The following is a 23,555-nucleotide window of genomic DNA, read 5'->3' on the forward strand; positions in this document are numbered from 1 at the left end:
GTCATAACTTTCATTTTATAAACTATAAAATTGGATTAACGACGTGTTATTGATAGACATCAAAACTCAAATAACGAATAACACATACAAATATAAACTTTATTTCTTCTACTATAAATTTTCTCCGATTATTAATCATTTAGACATACAAATCAAGGTTTGCCGCTAAACATATCACAAAAATCAACTTAATCATGTTATCATAATTAAAATTAAAACTTTACACCAATTCCCCCAAGACTCATATAGATTTCTTAAAAATCAAAACTTTGAAATGAAATAGCACAAGAATCGAGACTTTAAATTAAAGACATCCTAAAAAAATATTACTCATGAGATCATAATAAAAATCATAGCTTTATAATTAAGTAAACATAAACAACACACAAATAATGACTTTACATCAAATATATGCCATCAAACATATTACTCATGTTATAGTAATAAAAATCGAAATTGATAATTAAGTTTATCAAAGCATACATATTACTCATAAAAATAAAATATTATAGTTAAATTCTTTAAGGCAATTAAAAATCAATATTTTTCTTTTAAGACATCAAGACATATATCAATATCTTACAAACTATTAATTCAATATCTAGCCTAACCTTGCATGGGGAAAAGCCCTTACCTTATGCGCTTTCTTTCTTAACACCTCTAAATTCGCACGAGAAATAGCTCATGAGGCAATAATGAATTCAACACCGATAGATATTGGAATTTACGACATAGAAAATTATTTTGATGGTGTACGAATGAAAAATAGGGGTGACAACAAGAGACCTCATGAAAATGTATGAACATATAAGCTATTTACGTTGCACTACTACCCTTGATTTGTTGTCTAAAATTGAAGTGCACTTAATTCCAACATTATGCTACCAATAATTACTATTTCTTTAATTTTATTAGGTTGTTACAAAGTCAATTGAAATCATGTGTATGAGTTAATTATAATAAACTAATAGAGTTCACCATATATTGAAGGGTGTCACACACCAATTTTAACTAAATAAGTAATTTAGATATTGTCACATCATCCTTTAATTTTTTGTATCTAATAGTTATGAAAGCAAAAATTTCATAGAATTATTTTTGTAGACAATTAAAATAAAATTATAATTTTTGTTTTAAAGAGATAAATGCATGATATACAAAAAGGACAATAGTCTTTTTGTGTCCACTCTTAATTGCACAAAAAAAACTTATAATTAAATTTATAATCTTCCTTTAAAAAATAAATTAAAGGTGTTTAAAATGAGTTAATGCATATTATGCCAAGAAAATACCATGAATTGTCATAAAATCTTGTCATAAAGGAGAGTAAAAGAATGAGTCAAGTCACTAATTTTTGTTTTTATAGGATGGACCAAAAATATTTTCAAAACACTTATATATAAAGATTGGGTTTCACTAACTCTATAATATCTCCTCAAATAAATACTTATTTGGTCGCAAATAAAACTAACAAACAATATAACTTTTATAAATTATAATTTAATTAAATAATTCAACTAATATTTTATCAACTAAAATAAATCAAGCAAGACAAGAATACCACTCACACATAACAAAATAAAACAAACCTATCAAACAAATCAATTTCATGATTATCGAAACTAATCAAAAAAAAAAAATGCACAATAGTCCATTTAGGAAATAATGACATCATAAATCGTCCTCATGTACTTGTCATGCCAAAACAATCAAATAAAAATAAAGATTATACTTATTCACGTAGAATAGAGTGTAATAAAACTTAATTTAATTTATTTACACATAAAATAATTATTAAATTAATAATGGCAATTACTAAAAAACACATATATAATATACATGAAAATTTTGGGGTGTTACATATGATTTCAGTTAATTAATCTAACATCAGTGCTTATAGTTGAAACAATTGACAAATGGTTACAAATTGAATGAAAATAAAGAGAGACAAAGGCAATGATGGTGGTGCAGCTGCCATGATTTTTTTGGGTGGTTACACTTTTATTTCTTCATAAATAAGGCTGATGTAGTTGCCACTCCCTCCTTCTTTAATGTTTGTACCGTTTTATCTTTCTATTTGAGTGTTCTTGTTAGATTTTCTCAATTTTTGCTCCAGCACATTATTTGATTAAATTCAAACAAACCACACACCATTTAATAATTTGGAAGCTTTAAAATGGATTAAACACAAAATCAAAAAAATTAACTAAGTGTCTTTGGACCTAATTTGGACAAATTGGTACCTTACACTTTTTTATTACAACAATAAATAAAGCATTAAAATGGGGCATCAAGCGCATGGTACTTCCCTCAACACTTTCTTAGATGACAAGTACAAACTTTGACTCTTTTCCTTCATCTTGGTCCCTTGTTTTTCTTGAATTGATCATGAGTTAGAACTAAAGAACTTTGGACCTTCTTTGCAGGAGCCCTTATCATAAGACCTCCTAAGCTTTGAATGGCTTCACTTATGTCTTGGTGACTTATGTCATCGACAGAAAAGCTCCTTGAAAATGGTTATTTAGTAGATGCCAATGGTATAATAGATGTTGATGGTTCAAGAAGACTAAAATTTGAATGGTTTCACAATAACCAATAAAGGGGGAGGCACGTGAGTGATAATCTAAAATAGCTTTTCATTTTAACAATTAATTTTGATCTAATGGCAAATAATTATTTCTCTCATTCTCACGTAAAAAACTCATGCACTAGATATGTCTATATATATATATATATATATGATATTATGTTTTCTTTTATTTGATTGGCTCAAATTTATTTGCATATTTATATTGTATTTAGGATTAGTTACTTACGTTTCACCAACGAGTTTCACCAACGGAACAAATGGGTGTCTCGTTTAGTGGTATGGGAGTAGGTTGTTTAAGATTGGACTGCTTGTGTATGGAAATGGGTAGAGTGTTTATTTTGACGAGTCTTCTAGCCAGCTAACAAGGTAGAGTCTTCTTTCCCAAAGACTGAAACTACTTTACGACTAGGTCATTCGTAAGATATATACATACAATTTATGCCTCTATGTCTTATGAGCGATTAGTCGATGAATATTCTTGTCAGCAAGTTATTGTTTGTGTAACAACTCATTTTTAACTGTGAGAATGAATATTTTTTTAAAACAAAATAGACTTGCAGTAAAAACATATATAACAGTTGTTAAATGATATCTATGTAAATTGATTTTTCTAAAACCTTTCAACGAGACGATTAGAGAGTTCACAAATATATATATATATATATATATATATATATATATATATATATATATATATATATATATATATATATATATTCATATTATAGGCCATCAGAATAAATAATGTAAGGTTTCATGATTATGAGTAGGATTATAGTTTGATTATGTCTTTAAAATATGAAATATTTTTATGTATGAATGTTAACAAGTCATTTGTGCTTAAGTTGAGGGGAGTTCTCCAATTTAGGGGGATCCTAAGAATTATATTTTGAATATTTCATAAGTCATTAAAATTTACAATCTTAAATCATTAACTTTATCATAATAAAATGGGAGATTGTTCAGACAAAATTCCTATTATTTTTTAAAGATAACAAACATTAATGATTAAATAATTAAAATACTTTGATGCATATTGTTAACTAATAGGGGCTCTTTAGCGTTTCTTTTAAGATGAGAAATAATAAAAAGACTCAAAGCATAAATCATGATTCACAAGGAAAAACTAACTTCCTAATAGACTTCAGAAAGTTTTATACTGAAACTTTAAAATTTATCATTCATATATGGGAAGAATCAAAAAGCTAATTAATTAGAAAGCATGATAAAAACTGGAAGCTTATTCAACTCAGAAAACATACATGCAATAAATGATCAAGTAAAGAATGAAGAATATTCAAATCTCTCATATCTCATTTAAGACAAAAAGATTATTCATTGTGAAAAGTTATAATCAAACATGGGATATATTGAATTAGTTATCACAACAAATAAATGATAACTTAAACCTATAAGGAACAAATAGCTCAGCATGAATAAATTCAAACAAAAACTTTATGAACATGAAAAATTAAATAAGAACTAAAGCCTATAAGGTTCAAACTATTCAACATGAATAAATTTAAACAACAAACTAGTTTAGGACCCGCGCATTCGCATGGGTTTGCGCGTGGTGTATTATTTTATTAATAGATTAATTAGAGAAGTTAAAGTATATTTTAATTAATAATTTATATAATTGAAAATGGTAAATAAAATACTAATATGATTTACTATTTACAAAGAAATTGTTGTTTGTATAGTTACATGAATCTGAAATATAGTTGAATTATTTGAAACAGATGCAAAGAATATCAATAGTAAATGCATTTGGATTTAAAAAAATAAAACCTAATATGAAATAATAATGTTGTTTACTATAAACAAAATACAAAAGCGTAACTCAGTAAATGACAAACAAAGGTAGGTCAACAATTTAGTAAGTTCAGCAAAATGGTTGTAGTACAAATTACAAACACATCCTACAAATAAGTTCAGAAACATGTATTGTTTCATAAGTAAAAAGCAGTTAATCAAAAAGAGTCTATTGTAGTTCCTCAATTTTGTCACAATAGCATTGTTTTCTAATAGAAATGGCAAATGAAAGTGCAAATGATCGTAGATTGAAAATGATTGTCATGGCAAAAAAGTTTACACCACCCTCCAACGTTGCTTGGTCTGATTGGAGTATTTTTAAGAACAATAGAGTAGCTGGTTATACCATTGGTATGTCCTTCAAGAATGAGATTTTGAAACTCAACGTTGCAGACAAAACTCATAAGGAAGAACCTAAGAAGTAAAGTTAAGTATTATAGTTTAAACTAACATGTGATAAAATCGGAAATAATTTCAATATATTTCGTTACTAAATCACTTGTATTTGTTTGTCTTCCAGTAGATTCATATGAGTATAAAAAACTAATAAAATTTAGACCATATTATTGATATATCATATATTAATATTTTAAAATGACTTACATGTCAGAGGTTTTCAAAAACCTCTTTGAAGACAACATTAGTTGTAATGTTTTGTGGTTTTTTGTCATTGTCATGTATTAGTATCTTCAAACCTCTTCTGCTCTTAACTCTCGACAAAGCCACATAAAGTTGGCCATGACTAAAAACAGGCCTTGGCAAATACAATCCTACATAGTCAAGTGATTGTCCTTGTGACTTATTAATTGTCATGGCATATGAGACCACAATTGGAAATTATCGTCTAATAAACTTGAAAGGCCAGGGAGATTGTGAAGGTGACATAGACATTCTCGGGATATAAATAAAATTTCCCATATTCTTCCCAGAAATTATCTTTGCTTGTAGCACATGGTTTCCTAGCTTAGTGACAATGAGGCGAGTTCCATTGCACAAACCTTCTGATTGATCTAAGTTCCTTAATAACATGATAGGAGTACTAACCTTCAGCTTAATTTTGTGGTTAGGAAGTCCGGAAGTTGTTAATGAACTCAAAAACTCTGGAGCCAAAATATCAAAAGCCTCAGGAGTATTAGCTTCAGATTTATCTATACAATCTGATGATAGGTACTCTCTCTCTTCTCCTAAATTAATTATATAAAATGGAACATTGTATTAGCATTAAAATATAAAATTAAGCATAATATATTACAAACATTAAGTTTTAAGAAATAGTACCTGGTATTACTTGTAGAACATATTCATTAATTTTGTCAACAACATCAACAGTTGAAGCCAAAATAGCTCTTTGTTGTAGAAAATCCTCATTAGTATGATTATCCAATAAATTTGGATAAGTGCTTTGGACAATAGCATCAATTGGGTCTTCAAAATTGGATATTAAAAGATCATATGGAATAGGAACTTCAGCATAACCATCATTCGACTCACTTATTTTTCCATCACCTATATCTAATATCCATTTTGAAAATTCTTGCAACTCAACTTTTTCATTTGTTGTTGCCCCCTCTTGCAAACGCATGTTCTTTGTAAGAGTCAACACTTGACAATGATCCCATATATATGATGCATTTATGGATGCATGAATGATATCTGAACGACTTCCTCTTGGGATAACTGGTAAAATTTGTCTAAAATCTCCTCCAAATATAATCACTTTACCCCCAAAAATACAATTTGAATCCATGATATCCCTAAGACTCTTGTCTAATGCTTCAAAACAATATTTATGAGCCATTGGAGCTTCATCCCAAATGATCAGTTGTGTTTGCTTCAATAGTTCAGCAAGCTCACTACATTTGTCTATATTGCAGGTGGAACTGTCAAAAGTAGGAATGGGAATTTTAAACTTGGAATGAGTTGTACGTCCCCCTGGAAGTAATAGTGATGCAATTCCACTTGACGCAACTGTCAAAACTACATCTTTTTTGGAACGTATTTTTGATGCAAGAGTTCTCCACATAAATGTTTTTCCAGTTCCACCGTAACCATATAGAAAAAATGCTCCTCCTGTTTGTTGCGCTGATGCTTGCATTATTTTGTGAAAGATTTTTCTTTGTTCATCTACAAAAATGGTGATATGGTTTAATAAATATCAAACATTACATTAAGAAGGTGTTATATATTTTTGTGAAGGTTTATTAAAATTTAGTTTAATGGCATGTACCTGTTAGAGAACCAAACAACTGAATAAAAATTTGTTGTTCAACTTGTGGATCGTAGCTGCGCTCGTCATAAATGAGACGATTTCCCAATTCAGGTGTGATGTAGTCACTTGGATATGGAAGTGATGGATAATTCTTAAGACTCCTTCTGTTTGATTGAAGAAGTTTTTCTATTTCAATCAATGTTAGATTTTTCAATTCTTCATCACTTAATTCCAAACCTGCAATAATATATAATATTAACATAGTTTCGTTAATATGATTATCATATGTAATAGAATAATTCTAACATTGAATTTAAAGTTATCAAAATATGTAAATTTGTATTGTTATAAGTAAACAAACCTTGATTCCCAACAATTTTTCTTTGTGCATACAAAATGCCATCGGCCAATGTCATCCAAGTGTTTTCCCAAACATGCTTTGGCCTATTAATTGAATCTGAAATTAACATGATGACAAACAACTTTCTTAGAAAATGACTAGAACCCCATCCATTTGCTTCTTTGATACCTTCAATATATTCTCGATCATCGTTGAGGAATCCCATTACAAAACATGCCTCACGAAATGTATCATATTTATGGTTTGCAACTGTTTTGATCTCATCATAGTTATGTGATCCTTTAGCAACAGTTAACATCATTCGCAAATAATAAAGCTCTCCGGTTGATGGTGGGACCCAAATAAGTCGACCAATTGTGTAACCCCGCTTTCGTGGCTTCCATGATCTACGTTGCTTGAGATACACAAAATTTGAAACAAATTGTCCATATGTCAAAGCTCTTGCTTATGGATAAATTTTATTTGCTTCCATCCAAGCTGTAAACATTGATTCAATAACACTTGGTTTTTGAAGAACATCATTGATTTGTTCAAAATCATTGTAGTACACTGAATTATCCACTTCTGTGTGGAAAAATAATCGTTCAACAGCAGGTTTTCTACCATGAATTGGGAATGAAAAAGTTCTCCAGCAAGCTTCACTTGGAGACACATATCTGCAGTCTAAGTATTGCTTGATCTCATCAAGGTTTGAGCTACCATTAGTAAAACCATGTTGATTCGGTATTATTGCAGCAATGATTCTATCGTACCCCTTGTTGATATACTTAAATAAGTACTTAATTGATGTACTTTGATTACACCATTCCATATTTATGTGGGCCTGATACTTTAGTAGTAATCTTGCATTATATGGAACGACAAATTGGTTATTAAGCTCAACTCCATTTTTGACAACAACAATACCATTATTCCTTCTTCGGTACACAGGATACCCATCTTGGTCAACTAATGTTATTTCTTGAAATTGTTTTGGATAATACTTGTTGCATTTGCCTTGTTTCATGCAAGGGGAATTTTTGTTTGCTAGTCCACATGGACCGTGCATCATATGACATTTGACTAAGTTGTATAACTCTTTCTGGTGAAGCTCAGATGGAATTTCTGCTGATATTATTTTATTTATATCATCTAGGGTTGGATACTTGTTAGAGGGATATAGAAAGATAAGTATATGAGCATGGGGTAATCCTCTTTTTTGGAATTCAATTGTATACATATCTGTAATAGTTATTAGTAAAATGAATAAGTGTATTTATTGTAAGTTACCTGATGTTATAAAAATAAGAAATGTTATTAAATGTAATAGCATATTTGGACTTACATGCAAGCACTCTCCCTAAAACATGTTTCTTTGTCAAATCGGACAACAATTCATCAAACTTCATTTTAAACACTCTTGAAATAATATCAGGCCTATCGTGTGGCTTTAAATTCATTGGTGAAAGAAGTCGAATGATTTCAGGCCAATTTGGATTGCATGTAAATGTAATGAAAAGATCTGGAAATCCAACATGACTGCAAATGGCAATTCCATCAAAGTACAACTGATCCATATATCTTCGACTTCCGACAAATGTTGCTGGTAAAATTACTCTTTTGCCTGTGTTACTTCCTTGAGATTCAACTGTGCCATCTGCATTATTCAAATTTTTATACTTTGAAACTCGAAGCTTGGATTGATTTTTCCTTAGCCACTTTAGGCGTTCAGATTCCAACATTGATCATCCATCAACTAAAAATTGTTGGAAAAGTCTTCTTGAACACAACAATGTTTGAGCTTTATTTTTCCTGCGTTGGATTCTAAAAGCCAGCCATTCTCTAATAGTCAATTTATTTCTTTTGAGCTTCTTAGTTCTTTTGCTTTCTCTATGTAAAACTCCAGTTATATATCCATCTTCACCGTAAGGAAAGAGTAATGGATATTGATATGCAAGGTAGCTTGCATGAAATTCATCGATTCTTTGAAGTTGGCCAGATTGTTTTTGCATGATGATATCTCTTTTTGGTGTTGTATCTATATCACCAACAATGAGTGCAGCTACTTCTGAAACAGTTGGTTGATTGTATATTCTGCCATCTGTAGATCTCTCGGATATGAGACGCAACTTTTAATCTGGTATATTGTCATTATTTAATCTTTCTCTTGCCATGCGAAAACATTGAGCATGTGTATTATGTTGATAAAGCATTGATGATAACTTCCTAACAATATTTGGATCAAGATTTTCATTTTTCCTACAATAAAAAAAAAATAGTTTATTTATCTTAATTGAGTGTGGTGATAAGTGTATGGTGTTTTTGTGCTTTTAAAGGATGGCAGCAACAATGTTAATCAGATGACAATGAATTTGTGGAAGTTATTTATAAGAAAAACAATATTATGATATAATGTATACCTTGAACCTTGGATCCTGTTTTGAATTTCATTTTTTGTATCATAAATGTAAAGTTGAGCAAATTTTGGTGTTTGTCCTGGCATTGGTAATAAACTACCAATTCGGTGACATGTCTGACCTTGGATCCTTATGTTTGGGGGTCCTCTTCCATTGTTAAATTTGTTATCCAACTTGGCACCAGGTGAAGTAAAGGCAAACATCATGTTGTAAACTCTGATGTTTTGTTGGAAATTTCGACACTCAATTGTATCTTTACCAAACAACATACATTGTAGTTCAGGGGGTGCATGCTTCAAAAGTGGTAGTTGCACTTTCCCATTACCACAACATAGTTGACATTTTGGCATTGTAGAATGTTTAAATTTGTTTATTCTTTCCTGATACCACATATAAGCTCCACAATGTTGACATTCAATGAGAGGATCACCAAGGTCAAAATAACCTATACGATTATAATGATGAGATCCAATTAATTAACTTAAATGTTGATAATGATTATGTTTTAACAGTATAATCATTATAGTTAACTTCAATTTATGAAATTAGTCCAAAAAAAATATATTTGTAATATGAAATTACCCTCAAGTATGTTGTTATCATGAATAAACATTTGACTTGCTTCATTGTGATCATCATCACTGATAGATTTAGATTGTGCTTCTGATTCTGAAATGAAAACAATATCATTAATTATGTGTCGTTGTTTATTACAATTTTAATGTAATAGAGTAATGAAGTAATGAATCTACATGTATAGCTTCTAATGAAAATATATCTTTATAGGTTCTAATGTAAGGGAAATGTGTGTTGCTATAAAAAGATGGAAGTTGAATACCTGATGAACTATCAAAATTTATATCTGAAGAGCTATCATTGGTGTTCATAAACTCAGTTGGTATGTCATTAGCCAAGATATTCGTTGACAGATACCCAGTTTCTGTCTCCTTCGAATGTTGTGAGGCTGATGCAAAATTTGTATTGGATGTTTGAAACCTATTCAATAAGTTGACACCCAAAGAACCAATATCAACCAAAGTTTTTTTATTTCGCAAAATGAGATTTTGTGACGATGGTTGAGTAGAAAGCTGTGAAGTTGCTATATTTTGGTTGTGTGTTTTGGAATGTTGTGTCTAATTACTTTGATGATTATTAATTTTTGACATTGGAGTGCTAAAATGGGGCAATGGATGTTGAGATGGATGAGTTTCTTGAATAGGTTTGCATTGCTCCAATTTTTTGCTTCTTTTGGGATTCCTTTCATCAATGTTTCATTGAGTACTACTTACTTTTGTTGTTGATAGGCTATTAGGTTTACATGATTTTTCCCTACTTTTCTGGACAATGTACATAATGCATTTAATGTTGTTGTAAATTGCACGGGTCCTTTGGATTTTTTAGTTGGTTTATTTTGTTTTTTTATTTTTTATTTATTTTCTATTATATTATTTAATTCAGAGAAATGAATTAACCTTTTATATCACCATTGTATTGAAACAAATAGTGAAAATTGATTAGTGTAATTATTCATAACGTGAATACAAATAAGGTTAGTGACTATTTTTAATCCATAGATCAAATTTTGTTCCCTTTTATTTTCTGGTGTTATACTTAAAAAGTATATTTTTGTCGTTTGATTTATTCTAACACAAGCAGAGATATCAAACAGCTTTGCTACATTTTAAAGTTTCTTCATTTTTTTGTCTTTTGTTTTTTGTGTTTTTGAGGATATCTTAATCAAGTAAAAGTTTTTCAACTCTTGGGAAATTTTTGAACCAGTTTTTGATCATGCTGCCTGGAAATTACAAGGTGGAAAAATCAGTTAGGAGGAATTTGTTTCAATGATGAAGGTTGGGACACATTGGAGAGGTTTAACAGACTCAGCTTGAAATTGATGAAGGATGGGTTATTCTAATTAAACAATGAAAAATAATTATAGTAGAGATGACTTCTCTTTAGAAAAATGCCAAAATTTACTTTTGAAAAAAGAAAACATGATAAATAAGGTTATTATATTTTTTTTTTTAATTTTAACCTTCTGTTTTCTTCATTGTAATTCTTTTCTCCAACACCCTTCATTTGTGGGTGAAACAAAATAGGATGTTGGCCCCAACAGTGTTGCAATGTTGTTTGATTATATGCTGAATTCCAAAAAATAACGATCTTTATGATGTCAACACACAAAGTAACCAAATTTAACCTTTGTAAGGCAATTTGTATTGAACATTGTAATACAACAAACTTTAATTTTGATCAACAACTCATAAACATTAATTTTTTTGTAGAAACTATATATATATATATATATATATATATATATATATATTTGTATATATGAAATTCTTGTATGTATATAATAACTAAAAGTAGCAGAAGAGACTATCCTTAGCTTTGTTCGTTTTGCAAAACATCCATACATATATTTGATAACATATATTTCATATAAGTTCATTCAATCTTAATTTGTTTCACAATCTTTGAGGTTGAGAGTTTAGTAGATGCATAATCTCCACCCTGAGATGCGTCAGGTAAGAAGTCGTCTATAATCCTCTTAGTAGGTGTTACAGTTGTAGTGATATCTGGGTCATAGTCAGCAGTTGTTGAAAGAGATTGCTATCAAGAAAAATCAAAAATAGTTTATGAAATGTCAAAATGGTGAGGTTTTAAAGAAGAAGAAAAAAAATTAGAAAATCAATCATAAAGTAGGTAAAATAAAACTCACAGTAACAAAATGAATTTCTCCACTTTGAGTAGGTTTTGTGGGGGTTTGATTTTTTTCAACCTACATGATATAGTCGAGAATAAATATATACATATATATATAGTAACTGATGAAGTAAACCAAACGTACACAATAGACATAATTAATCCTTACATCAACACGATCATTGTCTTCATAATAATCATCACTGGTGATTTGCATTTGAGAGGTTGTCTAGTTAAAATATAAATAAGTTAGTAATATTATAATCTCATTTTTAGTATATTATCGATAATAATACATATGATAAACATATCTCATACTGTGTTTAGTTACCTCATCGTTTGGAAATTGATCTAACATGTGTGTAATTATTTCTTCAAGTTCAGAAAAACGCATGACAGATGCGCTTCCAAATGATGGCTGAATTTTAACTCTAAGTGCCATATGCCTATTCAGCATAACGTTAAGAAATGGTGGATAAATTTTTGATTATTTTCACCGGCCTAATGAATATTAATAACAATTTAAATGGTTATTATGAGTTATAAATGATAATAAAACACTATTAGTAATTATGATTATAACTTTTAAATGTTGTTGGATCATATACCTCTAACATCAAGTTCCAAATATCATCAGCAGTAAACCCAAGTATAGAAAAGCAATCAGCATCCCAAAAGCAACATGGGACACGATATTCATTACGAGATACGTAAATCTCAACTTTGTACCTATTTAAATGTTGAATTATATATAAACATATAGTCTTAAAAATATGAAAGTATTTATGTGAAATAATGTAATTGATCTTGGTATGACTGTCATCACTTATTTACCACATTTACACGTAAATGGTTCATTAACCTTGTCAGTTTTCCTATTGCATTTGTCACATGAGTAATAGAACCATCCATATTTTGATGCAACAAAGCTGGTAGTAGTACCGATCGTGACACAACTGTATTCCTGGAAAATGTTAATGATTGACACGCGTGAAGTTTGAATATTATGAACGTGAAATAAATATCAAAAGTATAATAACGATAAACAAAAGTAATTTAAATATTATTGACCTCTTTTATTTTGCTGATTTGTTTGATAGATTTGAAATCAGCTTTGTAGCAAAAAATTTCTTAATAAGAATATTGACTTGATCCCAAAGTCTGTGATATAATTTCAGATGCATCCACAAAGACCTCATTTTTTGGAAGACTACGTAAATTTTTATTATAATTAGTACTGTCTGAAAATGAGATAATCAGAAAAATTAACAAAGTAATTATAATGGTAAATGGCTAATATGTTTACTTTTGTCTGAACTCTTCTATTTCAGGCATTTTTTCATTGATGAACAACTTTGATCCATTCCATACATTTGACACCCCTGCTGGAGTGTTTCTTATGTGAAAGTTAAGATAAATATATAAATCTATATGCATGTGTGAAGACATTTTTGAATAATAATAATAATTTTTCTACGTGAATGTTAAAAAATTACCATGTGCATGTTTGATCCGTGCACGTGTTAAAATAATAATAATTGCTGCATTTTCAGATGTGTTGGTACTATAAGACATAAATTTCCTCCCATTGTCTTCCCAAAGAGTACAATTAATAATATTGCCACTACAAATAATTGAAAATGATTAGTTATATTGTATTTAGTTTCTTAAAGGTTGAATTTCGTAAACATGCATAACTATTTATAAATGTGAAACTATGTTTTACCTAAGATCTTTCATATTAAATGAAGCTTGAACTTTCTTTCCAACACCCTCTCTTTGTGTGAAAGTGACTTCATGCACAACACCAATTACATCTATGAATAAAACAATTAATTATTATGTTGCAAACATAGTCATGGATTCTTAAAGTCAACAAAAAAATTGATATTAAAAACATTACCTACTAACAAATTACTTTGACATTTCCCACTAAGAATATCACCAAAAGACTTAAAGTTATAAACATGCGATGGAATTTGATCCAACTTCTCCTCTGTCAGAGTAGTCCCACTATTAAACATCAACTTATAACGATGATCACAAACCTTAAATTGATCATCATTATCAACAACAGAACAATTGTGCATAATATATGTTGTGTGTTCTTTCAACATGTCTTTGAACCCAGCTACATAATCTTTTGGAACAACAACATGAATTCTATCACCCTATGAACAAAGTCAAAAAATAAGTTTTTAGTTCAAAATGAAGTTTAATTAACATTGGCTTCATGTAGTTCGAAAAAAAAAAAACACACAATTTGAAGCTTCAAAAGAGGATTTTCAACTGACCTTAACATCAACAAACACCATTTCAACATGCAGTTGACCATATTTACCGAGAACAGACCACACATCAACAATACGAATGCCAAACTTCCAAACTTCTCTGTCTTTGTTTAGATCTTTGAAGTAATCGAAGGGAGAACTAATATTTTTCTGTTGGTTGTAATAATATAGAGCCGAGTCAAGTATAAATGTATATTAAAAATAAAGATATTTAAAACTAATAAATAAAAAATTACATTTGTTACTATGGCTAACAATGCAGCTTGAGACCTCGGTTGAGTGCTCAACGACGGAGTGGAACGAAACGCATTAGTTGAAGACGACTGAGGTTTATTTGAAGCCATTGAGTCATGATTTGGATTAGCCATTGAAGTGTGGTGGGATTTTGATTATTTTTTTTTTTTATATTGAAGGCTTTTCTCTCAGAATGTTTTCTTTGAAGGTGTGGTTGTGTTGGGTTTGGGAAAATGGAAAGAAGAAGGAGAAAAATGGTGAAGGTGGGTGTTTGAAGGTGTGGTTGTGTTGGGTTTGGGAAAATGGAAAGAAGAAGGAGAAAAATGGTAAAGGTGGGTGAGAAGTGATGTTTTCAGAAAAAGTAAAAAATCAGAAAAAGTAAAAAGTTGACATGAGGTATGAAGGTTAACGTGTAGCAAAACAAAAATGAGTACATATAAGGGTATTATAGGATTATGTGATCAAAGGAAATTTTAAAATGAGTGGAGACAAAATTACAATTTTGGATAAATAGGATCAAAAGGTGATGATGTGTCGATATTAAAAGAAAAGAAAGTGAAAAAAAGTGAGGGTATTTTTGGATAATCAAAGGAATGTTTGTTTTTTAGATAGATAGTAGATTTATGAAGACAAAGAAGATTGACTATGCAGAAAGTTCAAAGAAAAAGTACAAAAGCACTTTTGTGACAGAAAAGTAGTTAAACTCATTGTACTTTCCTTTGTACTATTAACTACAGTGAACAATATCAACATGGAAAAGTGTGATTAACCTCTTGTTTTCTCTCTCCTACATCTCAAGTTATGAACATACTCAACAAACATTTAGAAATCCACTTAAAGTTCATAATGTTCATAGCTCTTCAAGATAAAAGTTAACAAAGGTTACCATGTGTTAGGACAAAGGATGACAACAAAATCCACACCCGCGGGTACCTTCCCAAACCCATCCCGATTTGGATAGAGAAAACCCGTTTTTATTGAATGCAGGTGCAATTTTTCTCTAAAATTAAAACATGAGGCAAAGACGGGTTATGGGGTGTTGACATCCACCCCGAACCTCCCTGCTAGTAATTTTATTGCCATTTTTAAATTTTATATACATATAAATATTCAATATATTTAATAATTTTTAAATATTAAAAATTATAATATTTTCTCTATAGAAAATATGATTTTAATTTTATTACTGTATCTTTAAATCTTCGTCCCACCCCATTGTCATGCCTAGTTGGGACTTGAACCCAACAATCACATGAATGTTTGGTAACTGATGTGTATTGGATTGATTCCAGAAAAGATGAAGGATCTATTAACTGATATCTTGAAACAAAATGGTAAAATAAAAGGGGAAACAAACAAACAAACATGGGGTTAGATGGAGAAGACGCCACAACCAAGGATGATTGATAAGTCAATAGAGAATCACCACAATGGTAAATAAACCGTTGATAAGATTGAAACAAGTTATTATCCAAGTACTCAAAGAGAGACGCATCTCACTCATAATTCTCATGAGAGAAATTTTAATTCATTTCAAACATATCCAAAATGACACTTTTACAAGGTATTTAAAGAAAGATTTACCCTATTACTAAAATGTGCCAAAAAATAATTATCTAGACTCATACTGGACTTACACCACTTAACTAAAATTATTACAATTCAAATTAAACACACATAAAACACAAATAAAACTAAAAACTATTATAAAATCTTGACTTGAAATATTTTTTGTTTTTCTTCCTAATTAATTCATTTTAGTTCTTCATCAGTAACATTACTGAAGCTTCACATCTTATCTATAAATAGAGAAGAGCTTATAACTTGAAGAACAAAAACTTACATCAAGTATTCAAATACTCTTATTATAAAAAGAGTAAAATTTGATTAAAAGTTCAATCACACTCAAAGTTCATCCTAGAACTAAATGACTAAGTGATCCAAATATGTGGAAGGTAAAGTATCAAAATCAAATTTGCAATGCCTAAAAGAAGTAACAAGAATACAAATATGTTTGATGTTTCATTGTGAGCAATTCTAGATTTTTTGTTGTTGTTATTTTTCTCAAAATGCCTTTTTTCGAAAGTGCTTCTATGCATAATCATTTTTTTGAAGAACTTATCTTTTCAAATTTTTCTCTGTATAATTGAATTTCTTTCATTTTTATAATTGTTTTAGCCTTTTCAATTTTCAAAATCGGACATGTATGGATAAAATAACATCAAAAGTAAATTTGCAAGTGAAATTTTGGATCAAACAATTGTCAATGAAGTAGATGATGAAACTAAACCCATATTTTTTCTCTCGAAATTTCACCAAAATAACAGCAAGTAATTGCCCGAATAAACCTTCATACGTTTATTATGACACTTATAAACAACAAACAACTCAAGATTAAACAAGATTTTGAAGAAAATGCAACAAATAGAAACTAAAATTTCAAATATCTTAAGAACATAAAACACTAAAATAGAAATTAATAACAAAGATTACCACTTGGGGACAAGCTTTGAATATCAAATGATGTGGATTTGGAGTTGCTTCTACACGAGATGAAGGATCTACCAAGTGATTTCTTCAAATAAAGTGACAAAATAAAAGGGAAAAGAAAGAAACTAAGTTGACAATATGAATTAGGAAGGTGCCATAATCTAGAAGATTGATAAGCCAATGAGGAACCGCCACAATGATATAAAAAAAAAAAAGCCATTGACAAGATTCAAGCAACTTCTAATCCAAGAACTCGAAGAGGAGACACATCTCTCTCACCATTCTCATTAGAGAAAATCTAATTCATTTCAATCTTATCCAAAATGAGACTCTTACAATGTATTTAAAGAATGATTTACCCTATTTTTAAAATGGACCAAAAGATACTTCTCTAGACCCATATTGGGCTTACACCACTTAACTAAAATTATTACAATTCAAATTAAACACAAATGAAACTAAAAACTATTATAAAATCTTGACTTGAAATATTCTTTGTTTTTCTTCCTAATTAGTTCTTTTGAGGTCCTCGTCAGTAACATTACTAAAGCTTACATCTTATCTATAAATAGAGAAGAGCTTATAACTTGAAGAACAAGAACTTACATCAAGTATTCAAATACTCTTATTATAAAAAGAGTAAAATTTGATTAAAAGTTCAATCACACTCAAATTTCATCCTAGATCTTCAAATCTAAAGAATACAAGAGTTTGAAGATCCATTTCATCTTTGTCATGTCATGAGAACTAAATGTTTTATTTTGTAAACTTTTTGAAGTCATCTTTTGGTTTGTAAAAGAGAATCAATTTCAGTTATGATTGTTGTTAAATCTAATGTGACTAAGAAGAAGAATTGTAAGTCTACCAAGGCAAGAAAATATGGAGAGTAAAAAAGTGAGGTTGACAAATTTGTTTAAGTGCAGAATTTAAGAAGTTATCTCAATTATCTTAGTGAAAAAATCTACCAAGGGTCAACACTGGACGTAGCCCAATGTTTAGGTCAACAAGTATAAAATCATATGTGTGCTTTGTTTTCTCTTTACTTCTTATTTGGCTTTATACTGCCCAAATACTCGATCATCTTATTTATTCTCTTAACACTAACTATAGTCAACATTTTGAAGTTCTAAATAATTCAAATTGTAAAGCTTGAGAACAAACTTTTAAGTACAAATTTATTTTAAAAAGGGTCATAATTCAAACTTCCTTTCTTGTGACATTAAATTCTACTTCAATGTAGATATGCCATCATTTGTATTTATGTATCATGTTAAATTACAACATGGAATCCATTCCAATAATTTTCACTTGAAGCTAACTCACTCAAAGATTTTTTTTCTTATAGCTAAACCACTCAGAATTTTCATTTGATGTTAAACCACTCCAACAATTTTTACTTGAAGCTAAACAACTCAAAGAGTTTTCACTTGAAGCTAAACCACTATGAAATTTTTTCCATGTCGAAAACGACCAACATAATCTCATAGCACACTTTACATAAATGTCAACCAATCCTTGTGTGATGTATACATGATTGTGTGTTATATCCTTGACTTATTTTTCACATGCCAACATTGATTCTTCCATCAAATTCTTCTATGTCAAAACTCACAACAAAACTTGATTTTGTAGCTGTATACATAGAGTAACCCTACACCAAATATGTTTCCAAGATAGAGTGATGTAAGTCACAAAGGAGCCTTTACATACCAAGTTTTTTCTAGCCATAACTTTTTCAAACAACATTTTCACAATATCACCATTCTTTATTGATGTGAATGATCAGACAATGTTGCAACTACCAAACATACTAGGAATTTAAATTTAAAATAAAATAAAAAAATATAAGTTTAAGATGTGTTTAAGTGATGTATCTTGTATTTGGTCTCTTGACCTCCCTCTTTTTTAACATACTAAAAAATGCATTGAAATTAAGAAGTTAAGAACTTAAATATCTAAAAAGTTAAGAACTTAAATATGGTGATTTCTTAATAAAAGTTTATTACTGAACACATATTTTTCTTGTTCGAATGGCACCAAAAAATTTAAACTCACTCTGTTCAAATTACACAAGGTTTATGTTTCTCACATCTTTTGGAGAACATCACACTCAACACAATTGGATAACTTTCAAAGTAAAAGTACAAATCATAACATTGATAACAACCGATTATTGTAAATGTTCATTATTTTCTGAAATATGCTATTGAAATATTCATTACAAATTCGATGCTTCCTTCGATTATGAATATAGATAAAGAAAACCGATTCAATTCGATGCTCTACATTATAAGCTAATTTAATTCTGTCATCCTTGATCATCTTATTCACAAAATACCATTCCATTAATTTAAATTTAATTTTTCAGATTATTGTTATTTGGATGATACAGGTTTTAATAAAGGGCATTTTCGAGACTTCAATTATTTTTTCTTATCAGAAGCAAGAAAATTTTAAAAAAAATATCATTATTCCTAATCAGTGTCATATATTTTTATTGCTTATATTTTAAAAAGCAATTATAATTTGGATTTGGATTGAAATGAGATGTACGATCAGTGGTAATAATTTAACTAAGGGTTTCATGGTGTAAAAATTGCAATAGATTGGACCACATTAATAGTTTTTTCAGTTTTTTAAAACAATTTTCAAATTATGTTTAGTGCAGTTTTGAATCAGTTTGACGCTGGTTTATAAATATAAACCAGTTTAATATTTTGAACAAATTTTAAGTTAAAATCACTTTCGAACAAATTTTTTGGAAAAACAATTTTGAAATTCTTGACAAAAAAATTTTGATTTTTTTTTACGAAAAAATTTCTCGTGAAAAATAGATATAAAAAATTTATTCTTAATCAATGTCATATATTTTTATTACTTATATTTAAAAAGCAATTATAATTTGGATTGAAATGAGATGTACAATCAGTGGTAATAGTTTAATTAGGGGTGTTCATGGTGTAAAAATTGCATTAGATTGGATCACATTAATAGTTTGTTTCAGTTTTTTAAAACCACTTTCAAATTATGTTTAGTGCAGTTTTGAATCGGTTTGAAGCTGATTTATAATTATAAATCAGTTTAATATTTTGAACAAATTTTAAGTTAAAATCACTTTCGAACAAATTTTTCGGGAAAACAATTATGAAATTCTTGACAAAAAAATTTCTCGTGAAAAATAGAAATAAAAAATTTTTTCGACATAAAAAGTTTGGATTATTTTAATTAAAAATAAATTTCAGAAAAATAATTTCAAAATTCTTTTGACAAAATCTTTTTAAGAAACTTTTTTCGAGAAAAATAAATATAATTTTTTTTTGATAAAAATAATTTTCAAGAAAAAAGTTTCGATTATTTTTTGATAAAAAAATCAAAATTTTTCAGATATTTTTTTTCTGAACAAGATTCCAAAAAGAAGTGATTTAAATATTTTTTTTTGAAAAAATAAATTTCAAAAGTTTTTTAAGAAAAAAATCTTAATTGAGTTTAAAAAAGTTTTAAAATTAATTTGGTTAACTGGTTTGTTTTAAATATATGGTGCAATTCATGAACCATTTAATTGATTTGGTTGATTATTAACAGGTTTTTAGATTTCATGATTCATATATTATAAAGTAATGACAGTCATGACTCTTCATCCCATGTATCGTAGTACCCTTCTCAACATCGGCACACCTAACAAGGTTTGAAGCATAGCCATAAGGCATTCTCAAATCATTAAGCCATTTACAAACCAACTTGGCATCTGATGATGTCAAAGTGTAATTTGCCTTTGGTTTACCCATCTTTCCATTAGATAAGACTTGCATCTCCAAGTCCCCGCAAAAGCATAATAAAGACAAGTCTTTTCTCGCCTTTTCATTATCCTTTGTTTTACCTTTAATATTCATAACAGTGTTAAATATATTATCGAAGACATTTTTCTCTATATTTATCACATCGAGATTGTGCCTTAACAAGTTATCCTTCCAATATGGAAGATCCCAAAAAATACTTCGTTTTTTCCAATTATGACTCACTCCATACCCGTTCAATTTCTTTTTCCAACCAATTTCAGTCACTTTTGGAAAATTACTCACCACCTCCGAGATCTCTTGCACTGTGTAAATGTAAGGTTCACCGTCTTTCTCATCCCTATTTTTTGTAAAACTTCTTTTACTTCTTCTGAAAGAGTGATTAGCTGGCAAGAACCGACGATGACAATCAAACCAAGAATTCTTACCGCCATATTTCAAAGTGAAAGCTTTTGTGTCTTCCATACAATGAGGACATGCCAACTTACCTTGTGTTCCCCATCCAGATAACATACCATATGCGGGAAAATCGTTAATTGTCCACATCAAGCATGCTTTCATGATGAAGTTTTGTTTTGTGGATATATCATAGGTCAAAATGTCGTTGGACCACAATCGTTGCAAATCATCAATCAACGGTTGCAAGTAGACATCTATATTTTGTTTGGGATTAGAAGGTCCAGGTATGAGACAAGTCAAAAATAAGTATGGTTTGGTCATGCACATTTCAGGGGGAAGATTGTATGGAGTGAGTATAACTGGCCAACAGGAGTAAATCCATCTGAACATAAGGAGTAAATCCATCTGAACATAAACCCAACCTTACATTTCTGGGGTCACTAGCAAAGTCAGGATATACATTGTCAAAATGTTTCCACGCTTTTCCATCAGATGGATGGCGAAGGACATTTGAACTCTTTTTATTCTCGTGATGCCATCTCATTTCAGCTGCAGACTCTGTTGATGCATACAATCTTTGTAATCTAGGAATGATAGGGAAATAAAACATTCTTTTTGCTGGAACATCTTTGTATTTTCTCATACCAGTCTTACGTGGAATGAACCTAGGAGAATGACAAATTTTACACTCAGATAACTTGTTATCATCCTTGTAATATAGCATACATCCTTTCTTACAACAGTCAATCTTCTCAACCTTCAACCCTAACTTTGAAACCAATTGTGTTGCTTGGTAATAGTTATCGGGCAAGCATGTTGGCACTGGACATACACTTTTAAGCATTTTTGTAACAAAATCTATACCTTTTTGTGGAACATGCCAATTAGACCTAATTGCCAGAAGTTGAACACAAATTGATAACATTGATTGGGTAGCCCCCTCGTAGATGGGCTTGTTGGTGGATATCAACTTGTCATAAAACCGTTTTGCATCTTCGTTAGGCAACTCATCCTCAGCAAATGTCTCATTTCCCATGTTAGTGTTCACATCAAGGACATCTCGATAAGGCCTAAAAGCATCAAACACCATTTCATCCATTGCATTCAATTGGTCGTCGTGATGCACAATCCTACTACTAGTCGAACCACCTCCTGTTTCAACCATTGGCTTCACTTCTCCGTGTTCAGTCCAAATCCAATAATCAGGTTGAAATCCATCCCGGTACAAGTGAAGTCTAACAGTAGTTGCTGCAGATATCTTCATACACTTGCATTTTATGCACGGACACCTTATCCCTCCCTCAGATATACAAATCGGTTGTTTCAAAGCCCTCTTCACAAAATCTTTAACACCACTAACATACTCCTCTTTCAATCCGTGTCTATTTTTATGTACCCTATTGTACATCCAAGTACGATCCATTTACTATAAGACCAAAACTTAACTTGTCAATCACTAAATAAGTTTGAAAAATTAGTTAGAGATTAATATTCAAACAGTAACAGAATTTCCAATTTATATCATGGCATTGCATAACAATGCAACTAACTATATTGAACAATTTATAGTTCTAAGTATATTGAACAATTTTTATAGTTCTAAGTATATTGAACAATTTTATAGTTAGAATTTTAAATAGAATTTTAATACATTTTTTTAACTCAAAAATAATTTTAATACAAATAACATGTGAAATTTGACTTTTAATACAAAAATCTAAATATGATGATAGAGTGAAAATAAAATAAAATATAAGGATGATTATATATATACTAGTTACAAGGAATAAGTCTAACTTGAATATTAGTTAGTTAGTTAATCGTAAATAAAATTAAGTTTAATGATGAAAACTAACTTGATTTGACTAAAACTAACTAAAACTAACAAAAATAGTATGAAAAGTTGTTTCATTTTAAATGTTTTGCTAATTTGACCTAAACATATTTTATTATCACATTATTAAAGCATAATGTTGCTCATTTGAGACTGCTTAATAGGGTTCGGCGAGGTTTTCCAAATTCAGCATGTACACCAACAAACAAACTCAACAACATCCATATTAATAACAAAGTATAATTAAATTAACAACATTCATACCTTTCAAGTGCTTATAATCCTTCCCCTCCAAACTACGATTTGTTGTTTATCGAAATTCACCAGGATACAGGGGACCAGGTTCTGCATCAATGCATTTGGGATAGTTAGAAAGCAACAATTTACATAACCAAGCAGAATAATGAACCAGAAATGCAGAAAAACGCAGAAAAAT

The 23,555-nt window shown here is 29.7% G+C and overlaps 2 protein-coding genes and 1 pseudogene across 9 annotated transcripts in view; all 3 read right to left on the reverse strand.

The window, feature by feature from the left end:
• Positions 1-5,011: 5,011 nt before the first annotated feature.
• Positions 5,012-11,450, reverse strand: LOC101493609 (uncharacterized; annotated as a pseudogene).
• A 296-nt stretch (positions 11,451-11,746) lies between these two features.
• LOC113783929 (replication protein A 70 kDa DNA-binding subunit E-like) overlaps positions 11,747-23,555 on the reverse strand; it is a 13,666-nt gene continuing 1,857 nt past the window's right edge. For 2 of the 8 annotated variants that reach the window (XM_073365851.1, XM_073365849.1), the window contains exons 2-9: positions 23,384-23,464; positions 14,372-14,518; positions 13,981-14,248; positions 13,804-13,894; positions 13,574-13,701; positions 13,384-13,462; positions 13,149-13,287; positions 12,730-13,041 (exon numbers count right to left, since the gene is read on the reverse strand). In XM_073365851.1, the coding sequence (XP_073221952.1) occupies positions 13,209-13,287; positions 13,384-13,462; positions 13,574-13,701; positions 13,804-13,894; positions 13,981-14,248; positions 14,372-14,392 (666 nt within the window). In that variant the 5' untranslated portion in view covers positions 14,393-14,518; positions 23,384-23,464 and the 3' untranslated portion in view covers positions 12,730-13,041; positions 13,149-13,208. Of the gene's footprint in view, positions 11,985-12,093; positions 12,154-12,246; positions 12,307-12,408; positions 12,579-12,685; positions 13,042-13,148; positions 13,288-13,383; positions 13,463-13,573; positions 13,702-13,803; positions 13,895-13,980; positions 14,249-14,371; positions 14,519-17,095; positions 17,178-23,383; positions 23,465-23,555 lie in introns of those variants that run through there. The other 6 variants (XM_073365856.1, XM_073365854.1, XM_073365850.1 and 3 more) reach the window with 5 other exon arrangements.
• Positions 21,614-22,708, reverse strand: LOC101494249 (uncharacterized). Its single transcript, XM_073366336.1, has one exon. The coding sequence runs from the start codon at positions 22,706-22,708 to the stop codon at positions 21,614-21,616; it is 1,095 nt and encodes a 364-aa protein (XP_073222437.1).

Source organism: Cicer arietinum, chromosome 3 (assembly GCF_000331145.2).
Source record: "Cicer arietinum cultivar CDC Frontier isolate Library 1 chromosome 3, Cicar.CDCFrontier_v2.0, whole genome shotgun sequence".
Lineage (NCBI taxonomy): Eukaryota > Viridiplantae > Streptophyta > Magnoliopsida > Fabales > Fabaceae > Cicer > Cicer arietinum.